Genomic DNA, 23,857 nt, shown 5'->3' with positions numbered 1-23,857 from the left:
AGCGTCTCACAGCTCGTTTGGAGAGACCAGTGAGCACAACATTATAGTATCTAACCTACTGGAGACAAACGCAAGGGTAAGTTTCTCCAAGTCTGATTTAGACAGTAAACCTTTGATTTTTGCAATGTTTTTAGATTATAAAAGTCTGCAGATGTTATTGATTTGATGTGGCTGTTAAAGTTCAAGTCTGAGTCCATTATTACCCCTAGATTTCTTGCCTGATTTGAAGGTTTTAGAGAGAGAGACTGGAGGTGATGCTGACACTGTCCCTTTGTTTCTGTGGACCAAACACTATGACTTCAGTCTTGTCAGAGTTTAGCTGGAGAAAGTTGTTTTGCATCCACACACTGATCTGTTGGATGCAGTGACAAAGTGAGTCCACTGTAAAATAAGTCTAAGTGTGTTCAAGTACATGGAAACAAATCAGGCGCAGGGCCTTTAAGGTAAAATTTGTAAAGTAAACACAAAGAGTATATCTAGTTCAGATTTCTTTTATTCAAAAACACTCCTGTCGCTACATTGAATTACTTTGATATAAATGTACAGTGGACATACTCGCCAAAATGCAACACTTCCTACAGTCCCAAAATGGCGGCCTGTTTCGCGCCGGCAGTTGACGTACTCTCTCTAGGGTTCCACGTCACTCCTCACGCTGAGTTGTCCTGGTCCTGTCAGGCAGCTCCTTCACTGTGGACACTGGACACAGGACAGGGACATTACGGGACATTACCTGGACACTACAGGCTCTGCACGTGAAAGACTCCACAGACTTACACCAAAATGAATTCCGAGCCCGTGGTCATCGTCTCTGCCGCGCGGACACCGATTGGTAACGAAAACACGTCTTTTTACCGCATGTTTTTGTCATTTACGTACGGAATTCACACACAAAATTGCTTTTAACGTCGTTTTCAGTTACTATTTCCTGCACCACGTTCTTCCTATTATTTATTTAAAACAGTTTATCAAAATAACCAAAATCTGCTGCTTTTCATTCATCGCGTTAATGTGGTTAATTGAAGACAAGTACGCCGTGTCATGCGGGGCTCTGATTGGCTGCCTGTTGAGCCTCAGGTCTAACTCGGGCTCTGATTGGCTGCCTGCTGAGCCGCAGGTCTAACTCGGGCTCTGAATGGCCGAGAGTCATAGTGCGACACAGCGCGAGCCGCCTGTGATTGGCCAGACGTAAAGTGTCGCGAAGGGGTCACGAAAAGAGGCGAAGTCTTTCTATTTACATTGGGGAATTTGATACTTTTATTAATTAATTTACTGTATTTGGCATTTATTCGTGTTAAATTATTATTGTTATGAAAATATAATCTTTGTTCACCAAGATTTTGTGGTGGTTTATAATAATAAAATTGTGACTCGAGTGCGTAATTAAGGAACATTATTATTAAGGCATTATAGTCACATTTTCTTTGTGTTTTTGTCATTTTTAAGCAGCTTTTTTGTATTTTATCTAAACAAATGATAGTTTATGCCTCTCTTTACTGTTGGCAGGGATCAAACTGGTTAAAAATAGGGACAACTGGGACATTTCTTGTATAAAACTGGGACACATTAATGGTTTTGGATAAATCTGCAGGGACAGGGGACACAGGGCTCAAAACTGGGACTGTCCTGGGTAAATAGGAATGTCTGGTTGTTTTTTTTCTATAGTTTATGTAAAGAATTATATAGTCTACATTTAATTTTTAAATACATCTTACTTTTTTACATACTTACTATCAGACGTGGGACAAAATTGTTGTTTTGCAAGTCTCAAGTAAGTCTCAAGTGTTTGACCTCAAGTCCGAGTCAAGCCCCAAGTCTAATAAAGGCAAGTCCAAGTTGAGTCCCGAGTCACTGTTCCATAAATCCAAGTCAAGTCCTAAGTCGTCTGCTTTGAGCTTCAAGTCATTTCAAGTCTTTAAAGTATGTAAGTATAGTTTAGATTTTTGCAATTTATATGAATTTTAAACTAAATTGTACTTAAAAAAAATCATAGTATATTTATATATGAGTATATAAATGTTGTAGAAATGTAAATTTTTCCTTTTTAAATGTTTTGACAAGATCTTGGAGTGAATCATTACGGTCAGAATAGAAAGAATTCAGATTTAAAAGTGCTTCTCAAGTTTTCTCAAGTCACAGGCCCTAAGTCCAAGTCAAGTCCCAAGTCAGTGACCTTCAAGTCCAAGTCGAGTCCCAAGTCTTTGTCCATTTTATCAAGTCAAGTCTCATGTCCTAAAAATAGTGACTGAAGTCTGACTCGAGTCCAAGTCATGACTTGCAGGTCGCCACCTCTGCTTACTATTCTTATCTTACTTTATGATTTATTTTTCATTGTTTTGAATCGTGTTGTATCTCCCAGGGTGCTTGAATGGCTCCCTGTCCAGCGTGCCTGTCCATGAGCTGGGGACAGTGGTCATGAAGGACGTTCTGAAGAGGGCGGGAGTCCAACCGGGGGACGTCTCTGAGGTCATCATGGGACATGTCCTCACTGCAGGTATTTTCAGGTCCACTCCGGAGCCCCAGAGCCAAACCAGGGGCTGTTTTAGTCCTGGTTACATTCAGACTAATTTAATGAGACTCTTGTTAAACTCACAATATGATAATGATCTGAAAATGTCACTAAAAGACACTGTAAGGCTCACAAATGGGTCTCTGTGATTGTTATATCTGTGTCCTCTTTGTAAGTAATATGTGGAGTAATATTGTGTTTTATATTGATTTAACAAAGATTTTTTCGTATCACAGCCTTGATTTAGACATAATTTTTTTTAACTATAGCAAAACAGTTTGAAATATATCGTATCAAACCAAAAGCGCACTCTCTCCAACATTCTCTCCTTCCACTTTTTCACTGTAAGGGTATTTGCTTCCATTTCATGTTTTCAAAATGAGCTGATTACTTGTCACCTGTCTAGTACATACACGTTACTCTCAATACGGGTTTGGGTGACTCGGTTTACATCTAGTCCAACACTTACCTGTACCTGTTCCATTTTGGCATTTTAAACATTCTTAAACATTTCTGCACTTTTTTTTTTTTTTTTTGCGTGTGTTCAGGTAGCGGTCAGAACCCGGCGCGGCAGGCCAGCGTCGGGGCCGGTATCCCCTACGCGGTCCCGGCCTGGAGCTGTCAGATGGTTTGTGGCTCTGGACTCAAAGCCGTGTGTCTGGGGGCTCAGTCCATCCAGGCGGGGGAGGCCTCTGTGGTGGTGGCCGGAGGGATGGAGAGCATGAGCCGGGTCAGACATTCGGTCAACCAGGAGACACTTAAAGGAGACGTACTAGACTTAGACTTAGACAAACTGTATTGATCCACACATCACAATATAATATAATAACAAAGAGCAAAAATATAAATGGTAATAATAAATTCTAAATAAGTAGCAAAAAAGCAAACAGGTCACACAAAGTCAAAATAAAATAGAAAAATAAGTAATAAATACAAGAAGTCATAAGAAAACAGTGCAAAAATGCTAGAATGATTGACAGGACATAGGGTTATCTGTTACATAAGTGTGAGTTGTTGTAGGGAGTATTATCTGTTACATAAGGAGGAGTTGTAGGGAGTATTATCTGTTACATAAGTGTGAGTTGTTATAGGGAGTATTATCTGTTACATAAGGCTGAGTTGTTGTACAGTTGTAGGGAGTATTATCTGTTACATAAGGAGGAGTTGTATGGAGTATTATCTGTTCCATAAGGGCGAGTGGTTGTTCAGTTGTAGGGAGTATTATCTGTTACAAAGTGAGTTGTCATACAGTTGTAGGGAGTATTATCTGTTACATAAGGGTGAGTTGATGCGCAGTTGTAGGGAGCATTATTTATTACATAGGGTGAGTTGTACAGTTGTAGGGAGTATTATCTGTTACATAAGGAGGAGTTGTAGGAAGTATTATCTGTTACAAAGTGAGTTGTCATACAGTTGTAGGGAGTATTATCAGTTACATAAGGGTGAGTTGTAGTACAGTTGTAGGGAGTATTATCAGTTACATAAGGGTGAGTTGTAGTACAGTTGTAGGGAGTATTATCAGTTACATAAGGGTGAGTTGTAGTACAGTTGTAGGGAGTATTATCAGTTACATAAGGGTGAGTTGTAGAACAGTTGTAGGGAGTATTATCTGTTACATAAGGGTGAGTTGTAGTACAGTTGTAGGGAGTATTATCAGTTACATAAGGGTGAGTTGTAGTACAGTTGTAGGGAGTATTATCAGTTACATAAGGGTGAGTTGTAGTACAGTTGTAGGGAGTATTATCAGTTACATAAGGGTGAGTTGTAGTACAGTTGTAGGGAGTATTATCAGTTACATAAGGGTGAGTTGTAGAACAGTTGTAGGGAGTATTATCTGTTACATAAGGGTGAGTTGATGCGCAGTTGTAGGGAGCATTATTTATTACGTAGGGTGAGTTGTACAGTTGTAGGGAGTATTATCTGTTACATAAGGGCGAGTGGTTGTACAGTTGTAGGGAGTATTATCTGTTACATAAAGATGAGTTGTTGTACAGTTGTAGGGAGTATTATATTATGACTATAGTCCTGTATCTTTCCCTGTTTGAGCAGTGCTGTAGAAACCTTTTGGAGAATGAGTTCCTCTGTCTGTATTTTTATGTATATTATGTTAAATTGATTTTTTTTTTTAAATTGTAAATAATGTTTCTTCTTGCCCCAGGCCCCTCACACAGTCCAGATGAGAGCTGGAGTGAAGATGGGCGACGCCTCACTGCAGGACTCGATGGTGGCGGACGGTTTGACGGACGCGTTCCACAACTACCACATGGGAATAACAGGTGCCAAATGTGAAACAAAAGAGCTGTACCTGATTTTCACCTGCCTTAAACACAGAAAATAAATCTGACCAAACCCAATTGTACTTTATTACATGAAAAAATCAGGTGCAGTCACTTAAATTATATGGATAAATGGCATATATCTAAAGTCTGTTAATGAATTGTAATGCTTTTGTCGAATCTGTTTTCCAGCGGAGAACGTAGCGAAGCAGTGGGGCGTGACGAAGGAGGAGCAGGATAAGTTCGCGGTTCAGTCTCAGAACAGGACTGAGGCTGCGCAGAAGGCCGGACACTTTGATCCAGAGATAGTCCCGGTTCTGGTCCCGTCGCGGAAAGGTGAGGTCATCTGCAGCCATTTTGATCTAGCAGCATGATTCTGAGTGATTGAGTTACGTTATAGATAAATTAAATAAAAGTGTATGCTGAGCAATATATACTATAAAATATATTTATTTACATATAATATATTTTCAGCATGTTATCCATTTATTGATTTACCATTCATTTTAAATTAAATTAAAAGAATGCATATTTGGATGTGAACATAGACTGTATATTATGCACTAGCTGCAACGTTCGAAACATGAAGTTCGCGTGCAGACTCTTCCGGCTCCTTCTGACTCTGGCTCCGATTGACTTACATTGGAATATTGTCACCCCTTCCTCTATAAATGCTGCTGTGAGCCTCATCATTTTGGTCTTAAAATGTTCATTTTAATCTACTCTACATGATCCTGGGGTTGTTGTTTTTTTTGCTGTTTTGTCCGTCAAAAAATCCTATTCATAACATAGAGCCTGGATCTAAATTTGCTCCCGTAACCGTTTGCATCGCGAGCCTCATTTGACTGGAGCTGAACGCTGTGGGTTTATCTTATTATGTCTATGGATGTGGACTATAAAAAGTACAAAATAATAAAAATATATTACAAAAATCATGTATAAAGGTGTTAAACAAAGCTTCCATTAAATTGATAAACAATTGCTTTTTGTGTCATTGTTTTTACGGTTAAGGGTTTGGGTTCCTTCTCTTTGAGTTGTCCAGAATTTTACTGTTTCTATCATGTTTGTCTCCGTGTGCAGGTCCGGTGGAGGTGAAGGTGGATGAGTTCCCTCGACATGGCAGTAACATGGAGACTATGTCCAAACTCAGACCCTGTTTTATCAAAGACAACACTGGGACTGTGACGGCCGGCAACGCTTCAGGTACCAAACACATTTTCATGTTTTAGTAGAAGTTTATTTCATATCAGGCGATTTTGGACTGACAATAAAACCATTTCACAGATCTATCAGAAACACTTTTGAACACATTCCACTCAGTTTTGTGTCTGATTTTCAGGTATAAATGACGGAGCAGCAGCTGTGGTCCTCATGAGTCAGTCTGAGGCTCAGAGCCGAGGACTCAAACCTCTGGCCCGGGTGGTGTCCTGGGCTCAGGCTGGACTGGACCCCTCCATCATGGGGACAGGGCCCATACCTGCCATCAGAAAGGCTGTAAGAACTACTACTACTACTACTACTACTACTACTACTACTACTACTCCTGAAATCCTCCTGTCTGTCGTACTGAGTGAGTCTGACTGTGAATGTTCCAGGTTGAGAAGGCGGGCTGGAAGCTGGAGCAGGTCGACTTGTTTGAGATCAACGAGGCGTTCGCTGCTCAGTCCATCGCTGTGGTGAAAGAGCTTGGCCTGAATGTGGATAAGGTAAGATTCTTCTGGTTATAGACTTTAAAACTTTAAAAACAAATTGTCCTGAACTGGGAAAAAGACTTCAAGATGTTAAAAAAGAGCCAAGTCTAAACTAAAGCAGGGTTAAGTCATCTTTATGTTCATGCCGATCCATGTGTGTGGTCCATTTGCTTGATTAAATTAAATTATTCTGTAGGAAATCCCACTGCAGTACATGTATTGTTACACTTGTCATGGTTTGGCCCCAGTCTAATGTAGATTTGGTTTAGTTTGAGTTTTAGTTTCAGGTTTTGATGTGGTAGTTGTAGGGCTGCTTGATTATGGAAAAGATCATTATCATGATTATTCAAACGATTATTTTTTTGTTGCACGATGCATTTATTCTGCATTTCTCTCTCTCTCTCAAAAAAAACCAAACACCCATAACACTTTATTGATAAAAATAAATAAATAATTTTGCACGTATAACATATCAATAAAAAAAACACACACACTAGATAAAAAATTAGGTGCCGGAAGAGGCAAAAAAACACAAGGGGCTTTATATTAAAGCCTCCATCTTATTACAACATTACAAATTGAACATGATCGCTGTGCATTAAAAAAATAGTGCTACCACAAAAATTATAGAAAAATAAACATAATATCCTAGAAAAATAAAATGAATATAGTATGATAAAATAAAAATATGATAGAAAAATAAAATAAATATAGTATGATAAAATAAATATAATATGCTGAAAAAATAAAATAAATATAATATGGTAAAATAGAAATAATATGCTAGAAAAATTAAAAAATAAATATATGCTAAAATAAGTATAATATGCTAGAAAAATAAAATAAATATATTATTCTAAAATATAATATGCTAGAAAAATAAAAAAAAATATGCTAAAATAAATGATATATATATATATATATATATATATATATATAAAATTAAATAAATATGCTAGAAAAATAAAATAAATATAATAGTATTAAATAAATATAGAAATATAGAAAAATAATTATGCACTTAGAAGAGTTATAAGAGATTTATTAATACTGTTTTAATTAAATTATAAAGATTCTAGATGCCTTAATAATGCCTAAATCTGTCATTCACTCAATGCTCTCCATATTAAAGTACCACCTTGCTATTTCTCTTTTTTTCTTTGTCCATTCCCAGGTGAACGTGAGCGGTGGTGCCATCTCCCTGGGGCACCCTATCGGCATGTCTGGGTGCCGGGTGCTGGTGACGCTGCTCCACGCCCTCCAGCGGACCGGGGGGCAGAGGGGCGTGGCCTCTCTCTGCATCGGAGGAGGGATGGGCATCGCCATGTGCGTCCAGACCGTCTAACGCGTCCAACATCTACGGGCATGTGCACTTCAGCCGTGGGAGTGCGGGGAAATACTGGGAAATGTGTTTACAAAAATGAGGGATAATTATGTTTACTGTAACGCTGCTTCACTGTGGAATTGTCGGGAATAACGTGATTTTACTCAGGTTCACGCTCAATGTGGCTTAGTGTATCAACCAAGTATCGAATATATAAATGTTTTAAAGGTGTAACAGCTCCTCCTGAAGTGTTTGCAAAGAAACCAGCGCTGAACAAACCAAAACAAACACGGCGGCGCTGACATACATAAATTCGTGTATAATTCGTTCATTCATTTTTCAATATAAAGCCAAAATTAAGAAAATGAAAAAACAACTATTTTCTTCATTATTTGTCTCCAAAACCAAAATGAAAAAACTGATAACGATTAATTTTTTAAGTTTTTGATTTTGTGTTTAAATGAATAATGGAAAAAAACGGATTTCCTGTTTCTGTGACTTAAACTGCGATGCTGGACTTTTGCACCGCATATGGACTGAACCAGGACTAAACCAGGACTAAGCCATGACTAAGCCATTTTCAGTCCTGGTCTGGTCCCTGTCTGAATCCCGGTCTCAGTCCCGGTCTGGTCCTCGTCTGGTCCCAATCTCAGTATCGGTCTCAGTCCCAATCTCGAGCACAGTCTGGTCCCGGAACCGGTTTAGTCCTGGTTCAGTCCGGCATCGCAGTTTAAGTCACGGAAAAGGGAAACGTCCGTTATCCGTTTTTTCCCACAAAAGTGAAAACTGAAAAAACAAATCATTATCGTTTTTTTACATTTTGGTTTTGGAGACAAATAATGAAGAAAATAGTATTTTTTTCATTTTCTTATTTTTGGTTTTATATTGAAAAATGAATAAACGAATTATACACGGATTTTATTTTAATAGAATTTAGGGAAACGTGCATTTGTGCTTCGTGCATTTGTGAAGGGAAAGATACCTGTGCTTTTCTCTCAACTTGAATTTAGCTAAAGATTTCGCAGCTTGTTCCGCGGATGTGACTACCTGGAACGTTCCACAATAAGTTTATCTGGCATTTATTCAACTACAGATGTTTTATTGCCAAGAAAAGAAAAAAAAAATACAGTGAAAACCATGCAGTCTTACCAAAAGTGGGCTTGTCTACTTAAAGATCGATAATTTTAATGCTATTTACTGAAGATCACTGAAGACAAAACATTGGAGACGAGCAGGTGGCGGACGCTCTACAATAAAAGGACATAGTACACCTTTAAGATTTAACTTTTACTTATAGCAATACATAAAAGTAGCTCGACCTGTCTTACTTCTAATGTAACTGCGGTTTGAAATGTTTGTGTCCATTTTAGGGATGTAACGATAACCGAAATATCGTGAAATTGTATCATCAAAAGTCTCACAATATATCGAATCATAAGTTTCTTTGCTTAAATGCATGGTTTTACAGTAGCAACGGCTTTTAAACATCGGGAACTACATATCCCATGATGCATTTCAGCGCAGACAACGTGAAGAAATGTTTTTTACTTGAATTCTTGGGATTATGATGGAAATAATTCACACCAGAATCTTGTCAAGGGATTTTAAAAGCAAAAAAGTGTCCCATCTACAATTATATCAGCCTCTTCAAAGTATCGCAGTAAATATCGTACCGTGAGATTTGGATATCGTTACATCCCGAGTCCATCGTGAAGGCTGAACGCTCTTAAAGGCTTTATAACTGTTGAGTCAAACTAATGTTGTGAAGCCATAAACCTTATTTTACTGATTAATTAAAATGCTATATATGGAGTAAAGTGAATGTTATTTTAAATGTGATGCATACAGAGTTTAATTTAACTTCTTAAATAACTTGTAATTGTGAATAGAAGCTTTTAACGGGTTGCCAGGTTGAAATAACGCGATGTCATTTTCTCAGATGGGGGCAGGAGCAAATAATGAACTACACGGAGCTTTCAAAGAGATAATCCACAGTAAATTTTTAGGAACAAGACCAATTCATTGGGCTTTATTTATGTTATATTCGCCAAAAAAAACGTCTGGAAACGTGCGGATGACGTCTTACGGTGTAGTTACTGACACTTTGAATGTGATAAAACCATGGATTTAGCAGTGGCGGTTTTCGATGTCACAGACAGCTGGTCATAACTTTATCTGCTGAATATTGTTGAACATTGAAAATTCTAAGCAAATGTGTATTATTTACATCAGGCATGTCCAAACTACGGCCCATGGGCCAAATGCGGCCCTCAGACAATTTTTCTTGGCCCTCAGGCTTCCAGGTGAATTGGCCCAAATTGCCTTGCATCAGTGAAAAATTTACTTTTTACTGCAAGTTTTTTGAAAATCTACCTTGATAAAGCCAATATTTAATATTTAGTGTGTGGTTTTAAGGATCTTGGCATGAATAAAGACATACAGTTCATTCTAACGTGTTAAACATGCACATTTTAATTATTCTCTGTACTGAGCACCAGTCTATGGCCCTCGATCGGCCCTCTGCTTCGTCTGTGTTTAGAAATGTGGCCCTTGATGAAAAAAGTTTGGACACCCCTGATTTACATGATTAAAGATCGAACTAATTTTGTGGTGGCTGCCTCACACACTGAGCAGTTTTTGAAATGTTTTCTTTGAGCTCAGTTTTTAACATCCTGTCACGGGATTTTAACCAACTAAACCGTGGACTTAGCAGCGGCGGGTTTTCGATGTCACTTACAGACAGCTGGTCGTAACTTTATCTGCTGAATATTACGGAACACTACAATATCTTTCATTTCTTATTAAGTTAGACAAATTATAAATACACAAGTTAATGGGCAATTTATTAAAGGAAAAAAGAATACAAAGGTGTTTAGATGAAGAAAACTGAGCCGTTTTCTGTTTTTCCAGATTTTGAGAGTTACTAATCATCATCCGCATGTTTCCAAATGTTCTCTGGTTTTCTCAGACTCAGAATAAAATATTTCTTGCCCTTTTCTCCTTGAATCTGCAGACCTATGCAATGTTATGTCATCTGTAACCCAGTAGTTATGTTGTATTTATGTGACTAACCCTTCATGCATTTTAACATTCCTGTAATTTCTCAATGTTTAGACCAACTCTGCAAAGTGCCACAAGTGAAATAAATCTTGTATTTTTCTTACTAACCTCAATTATGTACAATAAAATAACATGAAACAGAGACGTTCAGTCATTTCCAACGGTCGTTCACAACCGTTGGGGCTTTTATTTTCTTAAACGTCCTAAACAAAAATCTCTTACAGTCTGAGTGAGAGCAACAGATCATCAGTAAACAGGCAAGTGCGGAGCGAACACTACAGATGTATAAATACAGATACAGAAACGAAACAGGACCTAAGACCGGACTTGGACTTCAGCCCTCCAGGGAGCCGGACTGCAGGGCATCCCTGTACGAGCCGCCTCCCTCCTTGGGCTCGGGGAAGAGCTTGATGAGGTCGTCGATGCGGAGGATGGTGATGGCGGCCTCGGTGGCGAACTTGAGGCTCTTGGTCTTGACCATGGTGGGCTCGTAGACGCCCGCCTGCTTGTTGTCGCGCGGTTTGCCGTTGATCAGGTCCAGGCCGATCCTAAAGACACAAAACGAAGAAAAGGGGTGGTGAGAATAGAAAATAAACAGCAGTACTTTGGGTTATAAGTAATGAAGATTCGATGAAAGCTTATGTTCTATTAAAGGGCCCATCTATACCAAGTACAGATATATTGTGTTTTTTTTTTTTACAGTAACGGCAAAAGTCCACATTATTCCGAAAAGCCCTAAAATTCATGTGTTCCAAACAAATTATTCCTCGCATTTAATTAATGGTTGATTTTAAACCATCTACACTGGTCCAGATTCACGTTTAAGATAGTAAAAAGTTCTAGATTGCCAAAAAATTATACAAATTCTAGGGCTGGGCATCATTAAGAAGTTGTCGATACAATACAGATCTCGATACAGTGCACTTTCAATACAATATATTTCAAAATGATTAGATATGGTTAATTAAAAAATGGCTGTGACACTAAAAGTCTTTGTTAAACCACTTCTTCTGCAAAGTTCATATGAAACAAACATTTTAATCATCAATGTAATAATCATGTAGCTCTCTAACAAAATTTAGTAAAATATACCAAAAAATACTCTTGGCGATATATCGATACAGGAGCCCACAATATAGATACTGTATCAGCACATTAAAACAATAGGATATATCGATATTTTAATTTTTTAATGTGAGTTGCTTAACTATTATAATGCCAAGAGGTTTTGTAAATACTAGTAATTGTCCGGGGCTATTCTTCATAAAAGTCAGTCAAATCCATCGTTTGGTTTACAGTTAAATACAGTCGTCCCTCCCTATAACACGATTCACCTTTCACAGCCTTTTTTTTTTTTTTTTTTTTTTTTTACAGCTTATGAACGCACATACACTCAAAATGTACATAAATGTTTGATCTCTAGCAGTGTGGTTCTGAAGTGCTGTATGTTTGCAAATTTTCTCCCCAACAAAACCCACAATGTACGAAAACGAAACATTCTGCACTGACAAAGGCTCCTGCGGTCGCACCCAAAAGGCAGAGGAAGACACAAACCATCACACAAAAAGTTGGACTTCTGGACACACTGAAGAAAGGTAGAAGTTACGTGGCTTTAGGGCGCCATTATGAAATAAATTAATCTTCGGTTCGTTACATAAAGGAAGAAAATAACAAAAGGTAGATTGTAACTCCTGCGATAAACGAGAGTCCACTGTCATTCAAAACAGGAACTCTACTATCCATTTTATAATCTGAGGGTTAGCACGTTGTATAGAAAATAAGAGCACATAGGGACACTGTTTTGTACAATTTCCACTCTCTCCAACTCATATTTACAATAGTTAAAGTTCGAACAGCTCTAAGTCAAATCATATTCAAAACAAAAAGCTGTTTTCTTAACTATTCTACTACTGCAACTGCTGTGACTATGTCTTATCTGAGAGCAGTGTAGTGTTCTCGTCTTACCACTTGAGGTTCTTGCGCTCCGGGTTGACCTGCGCCTCGTTGTGGAAGGCTCGGAGTTTGGCCACCAGGTCAGTGGAGTCCTGAGCGGCGTTCACGGCCAGAGTCTTGGGGATGACGAGGAGGGAGCGGGCGAACTCTGCGATGGCCAGCTGCTCTCTGGAGCCCTGGACAGGAAAAGTACAATCATCAACACACAATTCAATTTAAGTAGAAAACAACAATACGTTTGACGCTCAAAAAGTGGCAGGCTGGAAAAACTGGAAAAATTTGATAATTTTAAAAAAGGTGATGATGTTATTTCCATGGAGACGTTATTGTTGTACCAAGAATGTTACACAGTTTTACTATCGAAGTAGTGAGTGAAATTTTAGTATCACAACAAGGAACATTCTAGGCAAAGCAATAACATCTCCATGGAGACAAAAAGGCAGCCGACCTCCACCAAAAAAATGTTACATAGTGCATCTTTAACCACAGTACTGTCTAAAATATTTCCAAACTGGATGGACATGGACCGTGCAAACAAACTACTGCTGTTGGATTCATCTGTGTCTTGTGTATTATTTACATTATTAAACAACTTTTCTGGTGGCTGCTCTTGTGGCTGGCTGGCTCACACACAGAGCAGTTTTTGAAATGTTTTATTTAAGCTCAGTTTTTAACATCCTGTCATGGGATATTAACCAACTAAGAAGTGTAGCATGTGCAGTTCAAAGGACACAAGGAAGGGACAGTTGGACTTTGTGAAATGAGTGAAGGAGCCAGCTATTTATTCAGCTATTAAACATTTGAGTTGCTGCTGTCTTTTGTTGTCGCAATGTCAACTGTAACAAAACTAATTTCTCTCAGGATCAATAAAATGTCTGTAAACAATGGTGAGCGAGTTGAAAATTTGGTATTGTCATGTATTAATATGTAAAAAGGCAGCATAAACATTGTTCAAAAATGGAATTTGTCTTTTTCTGTATTAATATTATGGTTGGGTATCATTCAGAAGTTGCTGTTATGATACATACCTCGATAAACAGTCCATGATACGATACATATCTCAATACAATGAGCTTATGATTCGATATGATTCAATGTGATTTGTCAAACTGATTCAATATGGTTCAAATCATGGCTGTGATAATAAAAGTCTTTGTTAAACCACTTCTTAAGCAAAGTTCATATGAAACACAAACATTTAAAATCATCAAAACAGTGAAAATGTCAAATGTGCTGCATACAGTGTCCTTCCTCTGAACAAGCAACAAACTGCAGCACTGTAGAAAAATTATTTAGCAAAATATAACCAAAAAATATTCTTGGTGATATATCGATACAGCAGCCCATGATATCGATACAGTTTCATCCCATTAAACAATACGATATGACGATATTTTAATATTTAAATATTTTGCACACCCCTAATAAATACTTGTGTCTTGTGAGCGCCATTTGGTTCAAACACAGAGATTAGTCATAGCTTTTTCAGTAAAATACACTTTGGATTATATGTAAAGAAGATTCAATGAAAGCTTATGTTCTATTATTTATTTATTTATTAAAGGGTCTTCACCAATTTGTCTGAATGAAACTGAAACAGGGAAAAACACTGAGATAAACTTAAATAGCCCGGTTCTTACCATACTAGTGGCGTAGTTCTCCAGGTAGATGGACAGAGCGGCCTCCACAGCGCCCCCTCCTGGCACCACAGACTTGGACTCCAGCACCCTCTTGACCACACACAGGGCGTCGTGAACCGAGCGCTCCATCTCGTCACACATGAAGTCATTGGCCCCGCGCAGCACGATGGAGGCGGACGTGCGCGCTTTGGTACTGGAGGAGACGAGGGAAAGGGTTACTGTTAAAAAATGTCTGTATGCCTGATTTATGTGATGTTATGGACATTATAGTGGTACTAATACTTAAATTTCTGGAAGAAAGTACTGCCATTTGGCCAAATCAGCAGGAAGAATGAGGGTTAACAAAAATCTGAGCACTACATTTGGCTCCCGGGCCACAGTTTGGACAACCTTGATATAGAGATAAAGATTTTGAGGTCTTACTTCTTAATGAGGATGAGCTCGTCGTCACAGATCCTCTCCTGGACCACCTCCTCGGCCTGGCCCAGCATGGTGGCCTCAAACGTCTCCTCCCCCTCCAGGTTACTCAGGGACGAGCACACGGTGGCTACGACACATCAACATCTTTATTAAAAACCAGATAACTAGAATAATCAGATAACCCAATAATTACATATGATTTTGGTGTGTTTACAGCATAAAAGAAATTTGATCTGTGTCAGTGAATCCGTGAATTTTAGAGGAACTGTAGGATTTTGAAGACTAAGTACAATGGATTTTAAAATAACATTTTAAACTCACTCTAACATTTTTTCTTTAATTTTTTGTCTTTGCACTGGCGTGAACAATCAGAAAGATATCAGATTATTTACGTAAGATGCAACTGTTTACCTGGCAGTTCACGGCTTGTCACGATAACACATTTGGGATATATATGTATTTTTCAGACTATAAGGTGCACGTAAAATCCTTTAATTTTCTCAAAAATTGACAGTGCGCCTTATAATCCGTTTCAGGTTTGTTTCTGTAAAATGTAAACAAATGTGCACAAAGCTGCATTAAACACATTATTACTCATTGTATATCTGAGTTGAAAAAAAAAGACTTAAATGATCCACCCACATTCATAATCCATATTCACCAAGACAGAGAGGCAACACCAGGTGAATTACGCCACGATCTGCCAATGGATCGAGGACGCCTGGACTAAGGATCAGACTCAAGTGTCGTCCATTTGTTTCACTTAATGCTCCTTATAATCCGGTGCAATTTATGTATGAAAATAGATGAAAGAATTCAACATTATTGATATTGTGCCTTAGTCCAAAAAATATGATATATTGCTGTAAGTAAATATGGATAATCCTGAAAACAAACCATAAAGTAGGATAATCCACAAAACTCAGTTCCACAAAAAAGAATTCAAAATGTACAATACTGTTAAGAAATATGAGCTGTGATTAATAAAAGAAAGCAAAACTTAAGTTCATTTGTATCTATGAGTCATAAAAGTTCAAAATTTAACTTTCTACAGCTCAAATCTTTGTAATAAACAGAATAACAACCACTATTTTCCCACGAGTACAAAGAAAAATTTCCCACGATAAATACTGACCCCCAAAAAGTAATGTTCACCTAATTTGAATGAAAAGTCGATCTAGGATTTATCGTGACAGGCCTAGACGTTCCAAATAATCACATAACTCCAGAAATCAGACAATCAGATCACATTTCTGGCGTGCGCGTAAACACAGACATAAACATAAGCCGCGCAGATGTTTCTTTCCCTCCTCACCTCCCGTGGCCTTGGCGATGCGTTTCAGGTCCCTCTTCAGCACCCGCCTCACCGCCATGGCGCCCACGTCCACGAAGTACTTGAGGCACATGTCGTCGATGCCCCCGGTGGTCAGGACCACGTTGGCACCCGTCGCCAGGATCTTCTGGATTCTCTCCTTGGTGATGTCGGACTCTCTAGATTAGATAAAAGTATTGATTGAAATTTAAATCCAAGTTGGTTTTATGTGCGGAGAGTAGAGAGGAAAACCAAGAATAACCACAATGCAAACCTTAAAAACTATTAATATATTTACTCTCACAGAACATAAAGTGATAATGTTACAGTGCAATTATAAATATACTTAAAGGTGTACTATGTAACTTTCTGATTGGGTCTGTCACCTTCTCGTTTCTATGGAGATGTCACTGCTCTGCCTAGAATGTTCCACAGTATGACATTAAACAGCTCTACCTTATATTTCTTCAATTACAGGTGGCTTTATAGCTCAAAAATACCCAGAAAAACAAACATTCTTACTGAACGGTGTCATCTCTCCACAGCAGAGGTCGTGACTTGGACTCGAGTCAGACTTAAGTCACTATTTTTAGGACTTGACACTTAAAATAGACAAAGACTTGGGACTCGACTTGGACTTGAAGGCCAGTGACTTGGGACTTGACTCTGACTTGAGAAGACTTGATGCTTAGACTAGTTGACAAATAAACTTATTAAGCACTCTTAAATCTTAATCCTTTCAGTTTTGACTGTAATAATTGGCACTCTTGTAGAAAAGTGAATTTTTCCTTTTTAAATGTTTTGACAACTTTAATATAAATATTCATATATAAATATACCATGACTTTTTAAGTACAATTTAGTTTAAAAGTCATATAAACTGCAAAAACCTGATATATTTGGTAGTTTAATTTAAAGGACCCATCTCATGCAAAAATCTACTTTTCAGAGCTTTCTACCTTCTAAGAGTGATGTGTGGGCCTTGTATCTGTCGCTGAAGTGGTTTTTAGATTGATTCTGTGTTTTTTTTAACAAATTGCAGCGTATTTCTGCCACCCTCCCACGTGACAACGAACTAAAGCTGCTACAACGATGATGTGGCCAATACACCGATGACGCTGTTGACTTAGCAGAAAGGGCTTCGCACCCGCTCCACCACCTCCGCATGAGATGGGCCCTTTAAAAACTTGAAATGACTTGAAGCTCAAAGCAGACGACTTGGACTTATGGGCCAGTGACTCAAGACTTGGACTTGCCTCGGACTTGAGGTCAAAGTCTTGAGACTTACTTGAGACTTGCAAAACAACGACTTGGTCCCACCTCTGCTCCACAGATCTGACCTGTAACTTGGCCTAGTTTGATCTCCATGATGATTAAAAAAAATGTTTAATGCCACACTGTGACACATTCCAGTCAAAGCAATAACATTTCCACGAGGAAAACGAAAATGAGAAAAGGACTCTTCACCAAAAGAGTTACACAATGCACCTTTAAAAGACGCACGACGCAACTTTTCTTTATGGAGATGATATTGTATTTGCCGGGATGTTCCACAGTAGGGCATTAAACTTATCCATCTAACTGGACAGAGGTGAGCAGGGGATTCATCAGGTCAAGTTACGAGCCAGATGTATGGAGAGGTGAGTCTAAGGCAGTGGAAAATTCAGGACAAAGCAGTACACAGTACACCTTTAAGTTCATGTTTTGAGGTTGTCCAGTCCATAAAAGTGCTCCAACAGCTACAGGAGCTGGAGGAGGTTTTGACTTTGGACTGCTCATGTTTTCTCCCACGCGTATCACTGTGAAAACTACTGACCGAGACTCACAGCAAATTTAATGGGAACAGGTTTGAAAGGCTCTTGATCGAGACGGCGGAGACATAGTTTTGGACTGCACCTCTCACCTCTGTCTGATGAGGTCGAGCTTCTCGGGGTCGTTGATGATGACCTGGACGCCCATCTTCATCTTGGTCTTCTGCAGGCTGAAGTCCAGACAGGCGATTTTAGCGTTCACCACACGCTTCACCATCCCTTCACAGACACAACAGAGAGTTACGTAAAAGTTCATCATTTGGTAACGTTTTATTGTAGGGTACACTTTTTAATTTACGTGTTTTTGATAAGCATTTATTCTGCCCTAAAATAAAGTGTATGTAGCTGGTTATATCATAGTCACAACTGAAACTGTGTGTGCAGAGCCTTAACCTGCAGACAGAGTCCAAGTTTGACTCGTTCCCATTTTTCTGATTGGGCCAAGATTTTAAAACTTATATCATGTTATCCACCAGATACTGCTTAATTCTTGTCTAGAGGTAGTTTATTTTAAGATAACTTGTCAAGTAAAATGATCTTGCTGCATGGATAGGTAATTTCACTACTTTTAAGTCATTTACTGATAGATTTACCGTATTTTCCGAGCTACTGGGCGCGCTCTTAAGGCTCCAACCCCATCAAAAAACGATTGCATGCCCCACAATCCAGAGCGCCCTATACACAAATCCACTTGGGTGTCCCAGCACGACTTCAGTAAACTACAAAACCGCACCACCCACAGAACACACAAACACACGGAGCAGACAGCGATGGTGCAGTGAAGAACACCCACAGCCACACTCATCACTCCACATGGACGAGGAACGAAGGAACGAATCGAAAAAGTGAGCGCTATGTGTCACTTCTACACACAACTGAGTCACTGCGAACATGCCGACAATCCAGCGGTTCCAGACAGCACCCTCCCTACACGCCACAACTGATCATAGCCCAGAGTCGCCGTGAACGCACCAAACAAAGTCCCACTGACCCATCCAACTATTGTGTTTCGTTTAAAGTCCGGTGCAGTTTATTTGTGAAAAATTTTCGAAAACAGACCATTTAATGACATTTAATGAATCTTATAAGCCAGAGCGCCTAATAGTGCGGAAAATACGGTGAGTTTTTATATCTTATCTTTGGCCAAGCTTTTTTGCAGTGAGGACAGACCAGGCCTCACGTGAAAGCTCAAAACCTCCAGAATTCTCTCACTGAGCTGCAGAGGCTGCACTAGCACCGACTCATGCCTCATGAGGGGCTGGGGTTTAGGTAGTCCCCATTCAGATCAGAGAAGCATTTTACATTTAAACCAACTGGATTTCAATGTTGAAATGAGACTCATGTGAGGCTCTTTCTGCTTTCTGATTGGTTCTCAAAATAACCCCCAAATAATTTCATAATTAATAATCAGTGATACAATTGTTATCAGTAAAACCAATATTTGATTTGAAAAAATACAAAGTGTCAGTCTTATTTTCAGTCATAAGTAATTGTTTGACCAGAAAAGAGCTGCCACAGTTTATAAAAACATGCAGCATTTTTTCTTTCCACAGCCATGCTCCTGTCTCCCACGCGTATCACTGAGTACGCCACCAGGACGGGCGTCGCAGCAAATTAAATGGGAGGTGTCAGCAGACGTCCCGGGGTGGATATCAAACGCACCTTGTGACCCCACGGTGCAGTTGAGGGCGTATCCGTTGACCAGGAAGCTCTCCTTCTGGCTGCGCCCGTGGGCCTTGAGCACGTTCACGGAGTTGATGGGGTACTTGGCCATGCCTCTGCCGTCTGTGAACTTCACCGCCATGGCAGCGTCCACCACTATGTCTGAGAAGAAGTCTGAATCACTGAGAGGGTCCGGTTAAGGGATATATTTAAATGCCTTCTGCCATTTTTATACATTTTTACCACAACACATACCAAGGCTGTTCAATTAATAGAATTTTGATCGCGATTTCGATTTGCGTGTCAAATCCTCAAACTCATATAATCGGGTTGAAACTATTTAAAGCTTACTAAAGTTTATTTTGGGATATTTTTTTAAAATAAGTGAGTACATTTATTTTATTTTTAAATATAGAGATTGTAGAACAGCTGGATATATAGTTTATTTTGGATACATTTATGTTTTTTCTTTACCTTCTTTCATGTTCAAAGTATATTTTTATTTAATTCATTTAATTTTAAGTTTATTTTACATCACAAAACTGCTCTAAAGTACATATTTGTAGTCTATATTTTCAGTCTGAAAGTTTGTGTGAATTTTAAATAAAGTGTTTTTTTGAGAGGTAGAAATGCTGAATAAATGCATCTTGTAATTAAAAAAATAATTGCTTCAATAATCATGATTTCAATATTGACCAAAATAATCGTAATAATGATTTTTTCCATAATCGAGCACACAGTTGTTTTAAAGATATAGTACCGTGTAAAGCTACAAGTCAATTAAAGGCAGACTATGTAACTTTTCTGCAACAGGGTTCTCAACCTCAACTGCTAAAATGTTACAGAGTATAGCATTAAACTTATCCATCTTCCATTTATGAATTACAAGCATTTTTATTTCAGAAAATAAAAACAAAAAAGATCCAGTCAACAGAGCTGATCTTTGGCCTGGTCCTTGTCTCAATTGAGATGGATGGTTTTAATGCCATACTGTGCAACATTCAAGACAAAGCACAATCACAATCAGATTAATCAATAACAGTCTTTTGAACTTGTTAATTCTAGGTGTACTGTCATGTTTCCCAAACCTATATAATTTCATTCCAAGACAACCAGATAAAGGATACACTCCGATGATTTTTGAGGACATGGACGTCTTTGCTGCGTTGATTAAACATTCTCTGCCCAGTTCATCTGCTGCGATTGTGAGGTTCTCGTTTATGTAGCGCACAGCTTCCCTGCAAAACAGAAGTGCCATCAGTCAAAACCTCACAATGTTACAACTCCGTGAATGAAGGTTCACTCTTTAACGGCTGTTCACAAGAACTCACAAATGACCAAACATCCAAAAGCATAAATATATGAGATAAAGCTCAATCATGTACGTACTTGCACGCCAGACGATATCCACTGATGACCGACGTGGGGTGGATCCTCTGTTTGACCAGCTCGTCTGCGCTCTTCAGCAGCTCTGCCGCCAGAATCACCTGCACAGAGAGCACATCACACAGTCAAGGACAAGAGCATGAGAAACAGCACAAGAGTGAACCTTTAACCCCACACTTGTTGAGGTTTGTGCCATCGTTTCATTAGGAGTTTGAAAAAAGCAGCTCCTAAACTCCTTCAGACACCGAGGGACAGTTTCTTTGTCCTGTTAGCATAGCCACACATCTGTAGGAAGCAGAAGCATGGTACTAAAACAGGACGACGAAAAACAACAATTATTTTTTTTACTTAGTATAAAAGTTCATGTTTAGGTTGCATAATTGTATTCAAATGTTATTAATTCAAACTCTCAGATTGTTGAGGGTTGAGCCTAATAATGTTTCAAGGGTCAAACAGTTCACAAAAGCATGTGCACTCACCACAGAGGTGGTCCCGTCCCCGACCTCCTTGTCCTGCAGGTCGGCGAGTTCACACAGAACTTTAGCCGCCGGGTGCTCAACCTCCAGCAGCTTCAGGATGGTCGCCCCGTCGTTTGTGATGGTCACGTCCTAAAAACAACACACTTTAATGATGATCCACGAGGAGTTGGATTCAGAAACTGTGGCTTACAATTCCACACAGCAATTATTAGATTTTCTATTTCATTACGGTATACAGTTTAGGGTCACCATAGTTAAAAAGGATGTCTCTTCTCTTCATGTGGGATATTTACATACTTGAAACTGCAAAAAAACAAAAACTAATCATCTAAAACTCACCCCAATGTCATCCACCAACATCTTGTCAAGACCGACTGGTCCCAGGGAGCTTTTGACGATGTTGGCGATGGATGCTGCAGCCATGACTGTAAAAAAGAACAAACCCATTTTAAACAAGACAGAACCTGCAAGTATAAAACACCAGCTCTGGTTTCCCAAGGAGCAACTCCAAAAAAAACCACTACAGAGCAGAATAATGATGATTAATGAATAAATTAAATGGTCAACGAATTAGGAAACTGAACTGGACTGAACAAATCATGCATTGGAACAGGACTGTCAATAAAGAGTCATATGATAAATTGTGTAGTTTAGATGAAATCCCTTTCTCACGTTCAAACATGGCATATCTCTGATGACATCAACTTTATTGTGTAGAAATGTTTATATCCATCTGTTGTTGAGTACATATAACGGGACACTGGATCATTTTGTATCAGGGATGTTGGCTCAGACTGCTCCATCTGAGACATCATCGCATCTACACTCAAAACTACCACGAGTAAAAGACAATAACACCATCTACTCTTATTTACACTTACATACAAGTTTAATTTCTTCATCTAAATCCTAAATTGCCTTGTTGATATGTTCTGTCATATTATTTAGCGTGGTTCACAGACAATAGCCACACCTTCAGACCATGACAGTGTTTCTGTAGCCCATTAGCATAGCCGCCCATTCAGTGCACACAAATGGAAGGTACTAAAACGGGCCAAAACATAAAAACGCACAGATAAATTACGATATGCAGTTTTGTCAAGAGTGTCAAAAGACTTCGTAAATATTCTATGATCCATAAATAACAACACAAAGCTGATATGAAGTTAGCCGGTAGCATTAGCCACACGTGTGATGCAGCATGGATGAGTTTGGTTGTTTCTGATCACAAAAAACGCACAATTCTACAGTTTTATCGGACTAAAATAAAGCTCAGACTGCGGACATCACTGACCATTCTGCGTGCGGACGGACTCGCCGGTTATCCTCTGTCCGAGCACGTTTAGGGGACCGTCCAGGAGCGACATTTTGGACCCTGTACAATCTGAGAAGAAAGGGAAGCGCCGCGGTGCACTGTGGGTAAACCGGTCTAAACTCCGAAGCTTCCAGAAGAAAATTAATATCATAAAATGGCGCTGCTAGAAGTTTTCGGGAAATAGTATTAAAGTTATGTGTTTGTTTGGAAGGGCGCTGTAACGTCGTGTTCAAAACAAAGCCTGGTTATAACGGAAAGTGCGTTTTAAAGCTGGAATAATTTCGAACAACATTTCCCAGAATGCAACAGAGCAGTTTTTCGTCTTCGTGCGTATGGCTGCTCCAGATTATAAACGTGCGTAGAGCGTCATCTGCTGTTGAATGAAGATTTGTCCTCCTTTTTAAAAAAAACAAAAACAATATTTTATTTATTTTATTAGTGTTACGTTACATTTCAAAACATACAAAAAAAACCCAAAAAAACACACACACACAAATATATATATATATATATATATATATATATATATATATATATATATATATATATATATATATATATCAATGTAAGAACAGTCTGGAGTTACAGGTTCTTATTTAAACATGCATTTGGTAATGACATTTTAATATACTACGTTGTTTTGCTGGTGTCATTTATTCCACTTTTCCCATTGCTCATCGTACTTGTGCCCTTGCAGGTTAAGATTATATGTTATTCTTTCCATCATGATTTGACCTCCTGTTTTATATTAAAACTAATATAAATGTATAATTATTTTATTATGAATATTTGCGATACTAACACAGTAATATCAATATTGTTATTTTATTTATCCTGAATTAATTATACTCCTCAAATTTGTATTTAATCACATGTAGCCTATGTACAAGTACAAAGGGTAAAAAACTATTTACATGTCAAAGATATAGCAGCATCTGTATAGGCCTATATATATATAGTCATTTTGAAGATTTATTTATTCATTTATTTATTAATTCTCACATTACTTTGGACAAGTGGAA

At 38.6% G+C, this 23,857-nt stretch overlaps 2 protein-coding genes and 1 non-coding gene across 3 annotated transcripts; 1 reads left to right on the top strand and 2 right to left on the bottom strand.

Annotated features, from left to right (window-relative positions):
* Nucleotides 1-641: 641 nt before the first annotated feature.
* Nucleotides 642-10,999, top strand: acat2 (acetyl-CoA acetyltransferase 2). Its single transcript, XM_020927613.2, has 9 exons — nucleotides 642-829; nucleotides 2,357-2,491; nucleotides 3,055-3,236; nucleotides 4,665-4,782; nucleotides 4,975-5,118; nucleotides 5,863-5,985; nucleotides 6,122-6,276; nucleotides 6,378-6,488; nucleotides 7,648-10,999. The coding sequence occupies exons 1-9, from the start codon at nucleotides 781-783 to the stop codon at nucleotides 7,816-7,818; spliced, it is 1,188 nt and encodes a 395-aa protein (XP_020783272.1). The 5' UTR covers nucleotides 642-780; the 3' UTR covers nucleotides 7,819-10,999.
* A 4-nt stretch (nucleotides 11,000-11,003) lies between these two features.
* Nucleotides 11,004-22,975, bottom strand: tcp1 (t-complex 1). The gene is made up of 12 exons (XM_020927612.2): nucleotides 22,815-22,975; nucleotides 21,860-21,945; nucleotides 21,521-21,649; nucleotides 21,045-21,142; nucleotides 20,783-20,893; nucleotides 19,656-19,837; nucleotides 18,086-18,212; nucleotides 16,186-16,361; nucleotides 14,874-14,997; nucleotides 14,451-14,643; nucleotides 12,823-12,986; nucleotides 11,004-11,405 (listed from the first exon to the last, which is right to left on the bottom strand). Exons 1-12 carry the CDS (start codon nucleotides 22,885-22,887, stop codon nucleotides 11,192-11,194), a joined length of 1,677 nt encoding a protein of 558 aa, XP_020783271.2. The 5' UTR covers nucleotides 22,888-22,975; the 3' UTR covers nucleotides 11,004-11,191.
* Nucleotides 22,442-22,577, bottom strand: LOC129407772 (small nucleolar RNA SNORA29). Its single transcript, XR_008631703.1, has one exon. It is a non-coding gene; the product is annotated as a small nucleolar RNA SNORA29 (small nucleolar RNA).
* Nucleotides 22,976-23,857: the final 882 nt, after the last annotated feature.

The sequence above is a fragment of the Boleophthalmus pectinirostris genome, unplaced genomic scaffold (genome assembly GCF_026225935.1).
Source record: "Boleophthalmus pectinirostris isolate CB_2022bp ecotype Guang Dong unplaced genomic scaffold, ASM2622593v1 HiC_scaffold_13, whole genome shotgun sequence".
In the NCBI taxonomy this organism is placed as follows: domain Eukaryota; kingdom Metazoa; phylum Chordata; class Actinopteri; order Gobiiformes; family Gobiidae; genus Boleophthalmus; species Boleophthalmus pectinirostris.
The sequence above is the reverse complement of the archived record's forward strand: the minus strand, read 5'-3'. Positions and strand labels throughout refer to the sequence as shown.

Bases quoted from the DNA above. Each gene is read 5' to 3' on its own strand.
- tcp1 (XM_020927612.2), bottom strand. From the start codon at position 22,887: ATGTCGCTCCTGGACGGTCCCCTAAACGTGCTCGGACAGAGGATAACC. The intron at 19,838-20,782 runs GTATCCTTTATC...GGACCCTCTCAG, and splicing joins TCCTCAAAAATCATCGGAGT to TGATTCAGACTTCTTCTCAG. The intron at 18,213-19,655 runs GTGCGTTTGATA...GTGTCTGTGAAG, and splicing joins CTGCACCGTGGGGTCACAAG to GGATGGTGAAGCGTGTGGTG.
- acat2 (XM_020927613.2), top strand. From the start codon at position 781: ATGAATTCCGAGCCCGTGGTCATCGTCTCTGCCGCGCGGACACCGATT. The intron at 2,492-3,054 runs GTATTTTCAGGT...GCGTGTGTTCAG, and splicing joins GGGACATGTCCTCACTGCAG to GTAGCGGTCAGAACCCGGCG. The intron at 3,237-4,664 runs GTCAGACATTCG...TTCTTGCCCCAG, and splicing joins GGATGGAGAGCATGAGCCGG to GCCCCTCACACAGTCCAGAT.